This window comes from Symphalangus syndactylus, chromosome 15, assembly GCF_028878055.3.
Source record: "Symphalangus syndactylus isolate Jambi chromosome 15, NHGRI_mSymSyn1-v2.1_pri, whole genome shotgun sequence".
Taxonomy (NCBI): domain Eukaryota; kingdom Metazoa; phylum Chordata; class Mammalia; order Primates; family Hylobatidae; genus Symphalangus; species Symphalangus syndactylus.
The window spans coordinates 45,830,603-45,844,058 of record NC_072437.2 but is presented as its reverse complement, the minus strand read 5'-3'; the positions used below and the strand labels follow the sequence as shown (position 1 = coordinate 45,844,058).

Below are 13,456 nucleotides of genomic sequence, written 5' to 3'. Positions count from 1 at the left end.
AAACAGCATTATTGCTGATATGGAGAAAGTTTGAGTGGTCTGGATAGAAGATCAAACTAGCTACAACATTTTCTTAAGCCTAATCCGGAGCAAGGCCCTACCTCTTTTCAGTTCTGTTAAGGCTGAGAGAGGTGAGGAAGCTACAGAAGAAAAGTCTGAAGCTAGCAGTTGGTTCATGAGGTTTAAGGAAAGAAGTCATCTCCATAACATAAAAGTGTATGGTGAAGCAGCATGTGCTGATGGAGAAGCTGCAAGTTATCCAGAAGATCAAGCTCAGATCTTTCGTGAAGGTGGCTATGTAAACAACAGATTTTCCATGTAGATGACTAGCCTTCTCTTGGGAAGAAGATGCCATCTAGGACTTCTGTAGCTAGAGAGGAGATGTCAATGCCTGCTTTCAAAGCTTCAAAGGACAGGCTGATTGTCTTGTTAATGCAGATGGTGACTTTCAGTTGAAGCCAATGCTCATTTGATATTCAGAAAATTTTAGGGTCCTTAAGAATGATGCTAAATCTTCTCTGCCTATGCTCTATAAATGGAACAACAGAGCTGGGATGATAGTATATCTATTTATAGCCTGGATTACTGAATATCTTAAGCCCTCTATTGAGACGTACTGCTCAGAAAAAGATTCCTTTGAAAATATTACTGCTAATTGACAATGCACCTGGTAATCCAAGAAGTCTGATATAGATATATTTACAATGAGATTAATATTTTCATTTCTGCTAACACAGCATCCATTCTGCAGCCCATGGATCAAGGAATCATTTAGACTTTCACTTCTTGTTATTTAAGAAATACAGTTTGCGAGACTATAGCTGCCATAGTGATTCCTTTGATGGATCTGAGAATAGTAAATTGAAAACTTCCTGGAAAGGATTCACCATTCTAGATGCCATTAAGAACATTCATGATTTATGGGAAGAGCTCAAAATATCAACATTAACAGGAGTTTGGAAGAAGTTGGTTCCAATCCTCATGGATGACTTCGAGGAGTTTAAGACTTCACTGGAGGAAGTAACTGCAGATATCGTGAAAATAGCAAGAAAACTAGAATTAGAAGGGGAGCCTGAAGATGTGACTGAACTGCTGCAATCTCATGATAAAACTTGAACAAGTAAGTAGTTGCTTCTTATAGATGAGCAAATAAACTGATTTCTTGAGATGGAATCTACTCCTAATAAAGAAGTCATGAACAGTGTTAAAATGACCACAAACCATAAAGGATTTAGAAGATTACATAAATGTAGTTGATAAAGCAGCAGCAGAATTTGAGAGGATTGACAACATTTTTGGAAGAAGTTCTGTGGGTAAAATGCTGTCAAACAGCATCACATGCTACAGAGAAATCTTTCATAAAAGAGTCAAATGTGGCAAACTTCATTATTGTCTTATTTTAGGAAATTTCCACAGCCACCCCAACCTTCAGCAACCACCATCCTGATCAGTCAGGAGATATCAACATCAAAGGAAGCCCCTCCATCAGCAAAAAGATGGCAACTTGCTGAAGGCTGAGATGATCATTAGCATTTTTAGGAATAAAGTGTTTTTTAATTAAGGTATGTACATTGTTTTCTTAGACATAATGCTAATGTATACCTAACAGACTACAGAGTAATATAAACATAACTTTTATATGCACTAGGAAACAAAAAAATTTGTGTGACTCATTTTATTGTGATACTTGCTTCATTGTGGTATTCTGGACGCTAACCCACAATATCTCTCAGGCATGCCTGTACATTTTTTAAAAGTTTTAATTTCTGTATAGTCTCTGTTTTTTAAGCCTGTACATTTTAAAGAAGTTTTTATTTCTGTGGCTGGGTGTGGTGGCTCACACCTGTAATCCCAGCACTTTGGGAGGCCGAGGTGGGTGGATCACAAGGTCAGGAGATCGAGACCATCCTGGCTAACACGGTGAAACCCCGTCTCTACGAAAAATACAAAAAATTAGCTGGGTGTGGTGGTGGGTGCCTGTAGTCCCAGCTACTCAGGAGGCTGAGGCAGGAGAATGGCATGAACCCGGGAGGCAGAGCTTGCAGTGAGCTGAGATCACGCCACTGTACTCCAGCCTGGGCGACAGAGCGAGACTCCATCTCAAAAAAAACAAAAACGAAAACAAAAACCAGTAAAACAGTTTTTATTTCTGTATAGTCTCTGTTTTTTAAGCTCCATCATTCATGTCGTTGGCTGTTCTTGGGTATTTGACAGTAGCTGATACTCAGTTATCTGCACCAAAAAGCATCTCGTGATGTTTGTCATGTCGCTTGTCTCTTGTACAACTCTTCTCTGAGGGCTTGTGATCACACTATGCAAAAAACAAGTTCTGAATGAATTGGTTAGTTACTACCAAAAAGTCAGGCCACTGTTGTCTTCCCTGTCCAGCCTGGAAGTGGCACAGCCCATTTGGACTGGGGTTTTTAGGTTACATGACCCATGTACAAGGTGCAGCTTTTTCCTGCCTCTTTTAGAAGGGGCCTGTAAGTATGACAGTCTCTGAGCCTCATGGATTCTTCTGCAGCGTATGCATTTACTGAAATTACACCCAAAGTTGTTGGCAAGTGACAGTTTTGTGGTAGTGGTGTTTGGAACAACAGCAAATTTTACATTTTATTGTTTTGGCAAAATTTTTCTGTAAAGGACCAAGTAGTAAATATTTTAGGTTTTGTGGGCTACATACTGTCTTTTAAAAACATAAAAACCAGTCTTAGCTTAAAGGAGGCATTAAAAATACACTGAGGGCTGGATTTGGCCCATGGATTAGAATAACAGTAAAAATCATAATGAATCTTTGTTCTGTACTGCTATTATAAAAATAGACTGTACAGTTTTGACATTTCAGGATCAGTTGTTTAACGATCTTCGTCTATAATAATTGAAATTAATTGTATGTTACTTTAAACAGCTGCATTCGAAGGAAAATTGCTCACTGCCATTTTTTGTTTTTATTATGTTATTATTTTATTTTTTTAGAGACAGAATCTCACTTTGTCACCCAGGCTGGAGTGCAGTGGCACGATCATAGCTTGCCGCATCCTTGAACTCCTGGGCTCAAGTGATCCTCCTGCCTCAGCCTCCCAAATAGCTGGGACTACAGACTTGTGCCACTATACCTAGCTAATTTGTTAATTCTTTGAAAAGGAGGGGTCTCACTGTATTGCCCAGGCTGGTGTTGAACTCCTGGCCTCAAGCAATCTTCTTGAATTACAGGCATGAGCCACCACACCCAGCCATAACTGAGTTTATTAGCTCTTTAGTCTCATGAATGACACATACACAAAAATGATGGAAACCAGGAAAATACATATATTAAGCCAGGTGCTGTTGCATGTGCCTGCAGTTCCAGCTACTTGGGAAGCTGAGGCAGGAGGACTGCTTGAACGCAGGAGGTCAAGTTCAGCCTGGGGTGTATAAGTGAGGCCCTGTCTCTAAATTAAATAGAAGAAAGAAAAATACAAAAGGAAAAAATATATATTAATTATAATTTGGTTAGGGAGGGAACAGCCTACATTGTTTACTTATACTTTTGCCTTTATGTAAACATTAAAAAATAATGCAAAATGGGGTGGCACATAATGAATGTGATAGTCATATAAACATAGAATAGTCTATTGAAGAATAAGCATTTGCCACAAAAGGATATTTTAAGAAGACATTTTATGATATATTATTGAGAAATATACATTATAATTTAGAAAGATAGTATAAGTTCATAGAAATATGGATAATTAAGTGTTCATGTGTAATATAGTTACAGGAAAATGTTTCCTAAAGGTTCTTAGAAACTTTAGGAGTTACATCCCAGGCATTGTAATTTAGGGATAAGTTTCTTTAGGATTTTGAATATTTATCTCAATGTTAGTCCAAAAATAGGAATCACAAATTCTGATGATATAATTTATAGAAATTAATATTACTTTTTATGGAGATGAATTTATGTGTTAATTTTCATTCATTTTTTAAAAAAATCTAACAACCAAGTCTATTACTAGATGCATATTCAGAAATTTTTATTATGGTTAGAAAGCATGGAATCATAGAAGGGGCTGTGTTTTATGGATTGAACTTAATTAAGAGCCACTTACAAGACATCTGAGATTATGGATTTGGATATATAATTGTCAGTTGACTTTGGGTTAGCATGAGTTTAAATAATTCTGGACTTTTTAAAAAATAATATTCAAAAAGTACTAGTTTATTTAAGTTGATTGTGAATTTGGTTATTTTGGTGGTCAGTAAAATAACTCTGGGTTATTTGGATTATTCCTCTATGTTACTGCATTGGTAGTACACAATTAGTAGTAGTATTGTATAAGCCATGACAGTGTGGCTCCCTTTCATTGTTTTAAACATGTCTGTCTTACTTGAGATCTTCGTATTTAAAGTAAAAAAGGAAATTTTTTAAATTTCTAAGGATAAAAGCTGGGGTGATAATTTTTAAAAAACAATAATTTTGCGTATTATTTTCAGGAAATGAAAGCCAGCATTGTAATAAATTCTGTTCACGAAGATAATTTAGGCTTTCAAATATGGAAGCAAAGTTCTAACTAATAACCTTTAATAAAAAATATTCATGGTAGCCCATTGAAACATTTATTTTAAGATATTATTTAAAATGGCTTTTAACTTTTCTTGCCTCACTGGGGGAAGAGGAAAATGGAAGTTGAAAGTACATTATCCTGTAAAAACAGCTAAGCATTCCATTGTTTGTCTGTTTTCCACAGATGGGCGGAAACCATTTCCAATTAACCATGGTGAAACTAGTGATGAAACTTTATTAGAGGTAACAGTAACACTTGTTGGCCCATCTTAAGTGCTATCAATATTTTGTCACCTTTAAAACATCTCTAAAGGTCACTTGCATAACATTTTCTTTGTATTTGGATACTTCTTTATCCTTGTTCTCTCTAGAAAATCCAAAAAGAAAATTTATATTAGTGTTAAAAATCTACAACAAATAAAGAGGTTTTCACAGCTCTATGGACAAATGTAAAATTTGAAAAGGCAAGAATAGTATTGAAAGACTTGCTCATTATATCCCAGATTTCATCAAATCCAGGATACCATTAATTGTATCTTGATCCTGATTTTAGAGATTTTAAAACATGAATAAACTGTGTGGCTTAGAATCAATGCAACGTGATTTTTAGGTGAAAAGTTTCTTAATAGCATTTTAAGAACACTTATGGCCAGGCATAGTGGCTCACAGCTGTAATCCCAGCACTTTGGGAGGCTGAGGCAGGTGGATCACCTGAGGTCAGGAGTTCGAGACCAGCCTGACCAATATGGTGAAACCCCGTCTCTACTAAAAACATAGAAATTAGCTGGGTGTGGTGGTATGTGACTGTAGTCCCAGCTGCTAGGGAGGCTGAGACAGGAGAATTGCCTGAACCCGGAAGGCAGAGGTTGCAGTGAGCCAAAATTGCACCACTGCACTCCAGCCTGGGTGACAGAGCAAGACTCTGTCTCAAAACAAACCAACAAACAAACAAACAAACAAACGTACTGTATGTTATACTTTTGTACAAAGCAAATTAGGGCACCCAGCTGTTCACTTTTCTGGTGTTCTTTATTTCTCATTTGGAAAAGGAAGTTTGCAGTGTAAAATTGGCATGAATTAGAAAAATATGAAATGTTTATCATTTGTAAGTAAAACACTCATACACTGAAAAATCATACTTTTTTTTTTCCTCCATAGGATGCCATAGAAGTTTGCAAGAAGTTTATGGAGCGTGACCCTGATGAACTAAGATTTAATGCGATTGCTCTTTCTGCAGCATAGCTTGTCAATAATGGAAACACCAAAAACTGTATTATTTGCAACTAAATTTTCTCTGCCATACACTAACTCAAAAATTTTGATATTTTCATTAACTTGATGATTAAACTTTATGTGAGTTAAACTTTGCCTTAACCTGTGTTTTATGTTATTTTTGCTCCAGGTTAAAGGTGCAATGCTTTCCTCCTCTTTTTCTTGTGAAGGATTTATCTTGTTTGAAAACTAGCAATAGCTTTCTTATCCTTTTTAGATTTTACAGGAAATTTTGTATTGGGATACTAGGCACAATTTCCATCTGCATAACATGAATATATATTATCTATGTTAACATGTTTATTTAGAAAACATTTGTGAAGCATCTACTTGTAATGAGATGGATGCCATTCTGGGTTCAGAAGTTAAAGCATTGAACACTGTTGAAAAATGTAATAGTCATGGAGCTTATGTTATTGTGAGAAGAGATAAATAACAAACACATCAAGATAAATACCAACAATAGATGCTGTGTGGAGAATTAAAATAGGATTTGTGTTAGGGAGTGACCGAGCAGCTACTTTAGATTTTGTTGTCAGGGAGGCTTCTGTGAGGAGGTGACTTTAAAGTTGAGATCTGAATGACTAAAAGTAGCCTGTCATAAATGTGGTGGGGAAGAGCAGAAGAAGTAATTAATGTGGAGTCCCTAAAGTAGGAATATCTTGCTGTATTGTAGGACCAGGAAGGAGGTTCAAGTGGCCAGAGCATAGAAAGTAATAGGGAAAGTAGCAAGAGATGAGGTCAGAAAAGTAGGGGCTTTTTGATATAGGAAAAGGCATTTGGATTCATTGCAAATGTGATGGTAAGCCATTGGAGAATTTTAAGGACAGGAACTTGCTTTGATTTATAATATTAAAAGGTCACTCTGACAACTCTATGGATAATATATTGAGGAAGGGAGCAAGAATAGAGGTAGAAAAACCTGTGAGGTGCCCACTGTAGTTGTTCAGGGGGATGATGATGGCTGGGCCTTAAAAATGGTAGATTAGATAGAGGCCAGGTGCAGTGGCTCATGCCTGTAATCCCAACATGTTGAGGCATGCAGCCAGGAATTTGAGACCAACCTGGGTAACAAAGCGAGACCCCCATCTCTACAAAAAAAAAAAAAAGTTAGCCGGACACGATGGCATATGTCTGTAGTGCTAGCTACTCAGGAGGCTGAGGCGGGAAGGATTACTTGAGCCCAGGACTTTGAGGCTGCAGTGAGCCATGATTATATCACTGCACTCTAGACTGGGTGATGGAGGGAGACCCTGTCTCAAAAATAATAAATAAATTTAGATGGTGGTACATGAGTGAATTTTGGTTGTGCTTTGAAGAAGGAAGGGCTTCAGTTGAGTCTTTAAGTATAGGTGGAAAGGCAGTAGAAAAGTGAAAGGGCATTTATAGAGTTGGGCCAAAACACAGAGTTGATGTGATGACAGTGTTCTATATCTTTTTGGGAGAGGAATAGCCATTACGTGGGTATATACATTTATAAAAACTCATTGACTTGTACATTAAAAATCTGTACTTCACTGTATATGCATCTCACCTAAAGTAGGGGGAGGTAGTAGTTGGTTACTTGGAATATGCATTTATCATAACTCTGAATTGTACATTTAAAATCTGTACTTTACATACATTTTATCTTTAAAAAAATAAAAAACAACCAGGGTTGGGTTGAAATGAGTATAATAGTTAGGAGAAAAACCAGATTGGTCTAGAATGAAGTTTTTGACCAGTAATTGAATATAGATGTTTACCCACAATTCACTGAGTTAAGAGTAGTAAGGTGTGGCTTTTGGAATGAATTAGATCTTTGTTACTCAAATGTGGTTGCATCAGTACTACCTGGGAGCTTCTTAGAAATGGGAAATTTCAGACCCCACCCCCAAAACCTTTTAACAAGATCCCTGCTTATTCATAAGCAATAAATTAAGCTGGAAGCACTAGATTAGATTAGTTAAACATTTTTAACAAGATCCCTTCTTATTCATAAGCAATAAATTAAGTTTGGGAAGCACTAGATTAGAAAAATAGACTATAACGAGGAAAATAACTTCAGAAGATATTTAAGCTTACCATTATTCTACAGTGAAAAGGGCATGGGTGAAATGTTGGCAATAGGGATGAAAAAATAATCTGAAACAATTTGATAGACTGTATATGCAGATGATGCTTACCATACCAATAATAACGACCCATGTATTCTATTCTTGTTACATTATCTTTTGTGTGTTATCTTAAATATTTTAAACATTGCTAAGCAGTTTTCTGCCTGTTGCCGTGCTGGATTTCTCTTAATTATATGATTTCTTAATAGATCCTAAATCAATGGCACATTACCTAGAATTTACATAGTTTCTCAAAATATGCTATGAGAAACACTAACTTTGCAGAACTCTTAATGGGTAAGAAAGATTTGAAGTCAAGTATCTTGAAAATATTGGCTTAAACAATTTTTTTGAAAGTTACAGGTATATTTGGAGGGGGGCAATTATAGAATGCCTCAGTTTTTAAAAAAAATATTCCATGTATTATGAACAACATTTTCTCAGCATTTTAGGGAGCAGCACTTAGATCTAGCCGCCTTTGGCACACAATTTAAGGTGGTAGTCCCTTGTGGAACACACAGCTTGAAAACTTTTCTTGCTTCTCTCTTAGGTTTATATGTAAACTTTTAGTTCTCAACTCTATTCCCTACAATACTTTGTTTAGTCACTTTCTTAAAACTTGGCACTTGTAGAAAAGATGAATAGTTTACTTTGTGTGAAAACTCGTGGAGACACTAAGGTTGATAAGTTGTGGGTTATTTCTGTATACTGCTGTTAATGACCATGATAGCGGGGAAAATAGAACTAAAATGAGAACTAGAACTAAATATTTTTGCTTGGTGGACTTTTGGGAACATCATCTTTCACTGGGTATAATGGTTTGCTTTAAATTATTGAAACAGATGAGCTTTTATGAGCCCCATAATACTTAACCCGAATATTTTCAATGTTCATTTGTGAGTAAAGCAGAAGTGACCTGTATTCTATGGCAAGTTGAAGTTTAAGCTATCTTAAATGAAAACTATCTTTGATTCCTTATAAAAAATATTTGAACGAATCTGATTTAAATTTATTTTATTCCATCTTTGATTTGTGTGCAAGCCTTATTTGGTAAGCTTTATCACTGGGCTGTGTATAACATACAACCTGCTTATTTAATGAAACTAATAGAGCTTAAAAGGTATTTTTAGACATTAATGTTTGTCTACTACTGTATCTTTCAAAAGAAGCATTATAGGGCTTATGATTCCTCTGTTGGTGCTGGTAAGAATTGCGAAGAGGCATATTTCCATCACTTTTTTAGAACTTTCCTATTCATAGAAATTTATTTCTTTTAGGTAAATCTTATGTAGGTATATATGTATATATATGTGTGCATGTATATATATGTACACACATTCACACATGCATACCTTGAAAAGACAAATAACCTTGGTTTAAATCCTCTATCTTATTTAAATCCATGACTGAAGTTAAGTAAAACCACTTTGAAAAGTATGTAATTGGCTGGGCATGGTGGCCCATGCCTGTAGTCACAGCACGCAGGCGGATTGCTTGAGCCCAGGAGTTCAAGACCAGTCTGGGTAACATGGCAAGACCTCATCTCTACTAAAAATACAAAAATTAGCTGGGTGTGGTGGTGTGCATCTGTGGTCCCAGCTACTTGGGAGGTTGAGGTGGAAGGATTGCTTGAGCCTGGGAGGTGGAGGCTGCAGTGAGCCAAGATCACACCACTGCACTTCAGCCCCAGTGACAGTAAGACCCTGTCTCAAAAAAAAAACAAAAACAAACTGTAATCATTATATAAGGTTTTTAGAACTAATTTAGAGGGATTTATATACACATACATAAAGTTTAATAGTTAATGTTACCAGATTCCCTGGTAAGATCTTAAAATGAGCTTCCTTGTGTTCTCAACATTGCTACTAAAAACCAAGTGTGGAATATACTCTTCAGATAGCAGCAAATGTTTTGTCATTTCCTTTGCTTCTGTTGATTTTCAAAAGTTTACATCCTTAAAGTACATAAACTATTGTGTTGTAGAAGATTCCACATCATGAAGGGCATTAATTTTCTTGTGCCACTGGTGCCAGTTGATCAGACCAACCTAACATGCCTCAGTTTCATGCATATTCTCACTTGTTTTCCTTCTGAATAAAAGTTATTCTAAATCTTTCTCTTGACTTCTTTATTTAGGGTAGTGGTTCTGAACCCGTCTGTTGCTTCTACCTACTTGATAGGTGAGGGTCCTCAGTACAACATTTTTCCAGAGGCCACAACTAGATATTATATAGGAGGTTATAAAGACAAAGGCTGGATATTATGAGCAATTCCTTATTGTCTAATTGATAAGGAAACCCCTGGTTTAGGGACACTAAATGTATATGACCTATATTGAAAACTACTTTGCAAAATTAATTTAAAATTGCTTAGAAATATATAATGTAGCTCTTACAATCTACAAGGTAGATATGAATATAACTTGAATTATTTAAAATAAGAAACAGCTAAGTGATATGAATGGCACAATTTAATTATTTGGTTCAGAACTATACTCTATCAACATGTAAACATAGTTGATATTCAAATAAGTAAGTTATGTTTAATAGTGTGTCCTTTAAGAGCTAAAGGATCTCTGTGTCCTGCACATGTTTTATGACTACAAGATGAAAACAAATTGCTTGAGGTTATATTTGTATCTTAAACATGAAAAACTTGAAGCACATGCAAAGGTTGTAAATTAGACTTCTTTAAAAATGTAGTAAAACCTGTCTGTTGAAAAGTTGCGTTGCTTACTCAGAGTTCACCTGTGGGAGAAGATGACCAAAAAAAAAAAAAAAATTGCATCTGAATTTTCCTGTGTGGCTAAGCCAAGAAAGTACTTTTCCAGAGGGTTATTTTCTTTATTCTCCCTGAATACTAAGTATTTGAAACCAGAAGTTCCTCCCTTCTTCCACCACTACGGAAATAATATACATTTTATCCCAGTGTGCAGGGAATGTATGACAGGGAATGTTACTCTGTGCATATTTTTTGCCATGAAGACCAAAACATGATATTTCATGGTCAGGGTATAATTTAAAAGATGTATTCTTCTGAAGAGTTGATTTTAAAACAAAATGCAAATACGTTAGATTTTTTTATATTAATATGATAGAGACATTAGTTCTTATAGCTACATTCTGGTACTATAATCAGGTACACTGAAGTATTCAAAATAAGAGCACAAAAGTACTGATTTTAAGAACTTTAGAAAACATGGCTTATGGGCAATATAAACTTGAAGAATGTTTAAAGCAAACTATTTACTTCATGGTTTTAGTTTTTACCTTGTTTTTCCCATTTTGGAAGACTAAAGCATGTACGTCAGTTGTTACAAGTATTCCAGTGAAGGCTTTTAGTTTTTGAAGGACTAGTAGGAATCTCCTGGTTTTTTTTTTTTTCTTTTTAAATGGTGCATGAAATGCCAAGTGAAAGTGACTTCTTTTTTTTTTTAAATCTTTAACTTTTTGTTTCTATGGGTACATAGTAGGTGTATATATTTATGGGGTACATGAGATATTTTGATACAGGCATCCAATTTGTAATCATCACATCAGGGTAAATGGGGTGTCTGTCACCTGAAGCATTTATCCTTTGTGTTACAACAGTCCACATATACTCTTAGTTCTTTTTAAATGTACAATTAAATGATTGACTGTAGTCACACTGTTGTAGTATCAAATACTAATTCATACTTTCTAACTTTTTTTTTGTGCCCATTAACCATCCCCACTCCCTCACTACCCTTCCCACCTTCAGCTAACCACCATTCTGTTCTCTTATCTCCATGAGTTTAATTGTTTCAATTAATTTTTTAGCTCCCACAAATAAGTGGGAACATAGAATTTTGTCTTTGTGTCTGGCTTATTTCACTTGACAGAATGACTGCCAGTTCTATCCATGTTGTTGCAAATGACAGGATCTCATTCTTTTTATGGCTGAATAACACTCCTTTCTGTATATGTACCATGTTTTCGTTATCCGTTCATCTATTGATAGACACTTAGGTTGCTTTGAAATCTTGGCTGTTACGGATAGTGCTGCGCTAAACAGGCGAGTACAGATAATCTCTTCAATATACTGATTTTCTTTCTTTTGTATGTATACTTAGCAATGGGATTGCTAAATTATAGGGTAGTCCTATTTTTAGTTTTTTGATGAATCTCCAAACTGTTCTCCATAGTGTTTGTACTAATTTACTTTCCCACCAACATTGTATGAGGGTTCCTTTTTCTCTACATCCTCATTTTTATTGCCTGTCTTTTGGATAAAAGCCATTTTAACTGGGGTGAGATAATGTCTCATCGTAGTTTTGATCTCCATTTCTCTAATGATCAGTGATGTTGAGCACCTTTTCATATTTGCCATTTGTGTGTCTTCTTTTGAGAAATGTCTGTTTAGATCTTTTGCCCAATTAAAATCAGATTGTTAAATATTTTTTCCGATTGTTTGAGGCTCTTTATATATTCTGGTTATTAATCCCTTGTCAGATGGCCAGTTTGCAGATATTTCCCCATTCTATGTGTTGTCTCTTCACTTTGTTGATGGTTCCTTTGCTGTGCAGAAGCTTTTTAACTTGATGTGATTCCATTTGGTCCTTTTTGCTTTGGTTGCCTGTGGTTGTGAGGTATTACTGAATAAATCTTTGCCCTGTCTAATGTCCTGGAGTTTCTCCCGTGTTTTCTTGTAGTAGTTTCATCGTTTAGGGTCTTAGATTTGTCTCTCTTTTTTTTTTGGGACAGAGTCTTGATCTGCTGCCCAGGCTGTAGTGCAGTGGTGCTATCTTGGCTCACTGAAACCTCTGCCTCCCAGGTTCAAGCGATCCTCCCACCTCAGCCTCCCGAGTAGCTGGGATTACAGGTCCACACCGCCATGCCCGGCTAATTTTTGTATGTTTAGTAGAGACAGGTTTTTTGCCATGTTGGCCAGGCTGGTCTTGAACTCCTGGCCTCAAGTGATCTGCCCTCTTTGGCCTCCCAGAGTGCTGGGATTACAGATGTGAGCCACCACACCCAGCCAGATTTAAGTCTTTCATTCATTTTGTTTGAATTTTCTATATGGTGAGAGATAGGGGTCTAGTTTCGTTCTTCTGCTTTGGGTATCCAGTTTTCCCAGCACCATTTACTTAAGATACTGTCCTTTCCTCAATGTATGTTCTTGGCACCTTTGTCAAAACTGAGTTCACTGAAGATGTGCGGATTTGTTTCTGGGTTCTCTATTCTGTTCCATTGGTCTATGTATCTGTTTTTATGACAGTACTCTGCTATTTTGATTCTATAGCTCTGTAGTATAATTTGAAGTCAGGCACTGTGATTCCTCCAGTTTTGTTCTTTTTGCTCAGGATAGCTATTCTGGGTTCTTTGTGGTTCCATATATATTTTAGGATTTTTTTTTTCTATTTCTGTGAAGAATGTAATTGCTATCTTGATAGAGATTACATTGAACCTGCAGACTGCTTTGGGTAGTATGAACATTTAAACAATATTGATTCATCCAATCCATGAACATGGAATATTTTTCCATAGTTTGGTGTCCTCTTCAATTCCTTTCATCAGTGTTTAAT

The 13,456-nt window shown here is 36.0% G+C and overlaps 1 protein-coding gene across 6 annotated transcripts in view; it reads left to right on the top strand.

The window, feature by feature from the left end:
- The window catches only part of UCHL3 (ubiquitin C-terminal hydrolase L3), a 61,353-nt gene extending 51,326 nt beyond the window's left edge, over positions 1–10,027 (top strand). For 5 of the 6 annotated variants that reach the window (XM_063618759.1, XM_063618755.1, XM_063618758.1 and 2 more), the window contains 2 exons: positions 4,728–4,786; positions 5,702–10,027. In XM_063618759.1, coding sequence (XP_063474829.1) covers positions 4,728–4,786; positions 5,702–5,785 — 143 coding nt within the window. In that variant the 3' untranslated portion in view covers positions 5,786–10,027. Of the gene's footprint in view, positions 1–1,403; positions 1,558–4,727; positions 4,787–5,701 lie in introns of those variants that run through there. The other variant, XM_063618756.1, reaches the window with a different exon arrangement.
- Positions 10,028–13,456: the final 3,429 nt, after the last annotated feature.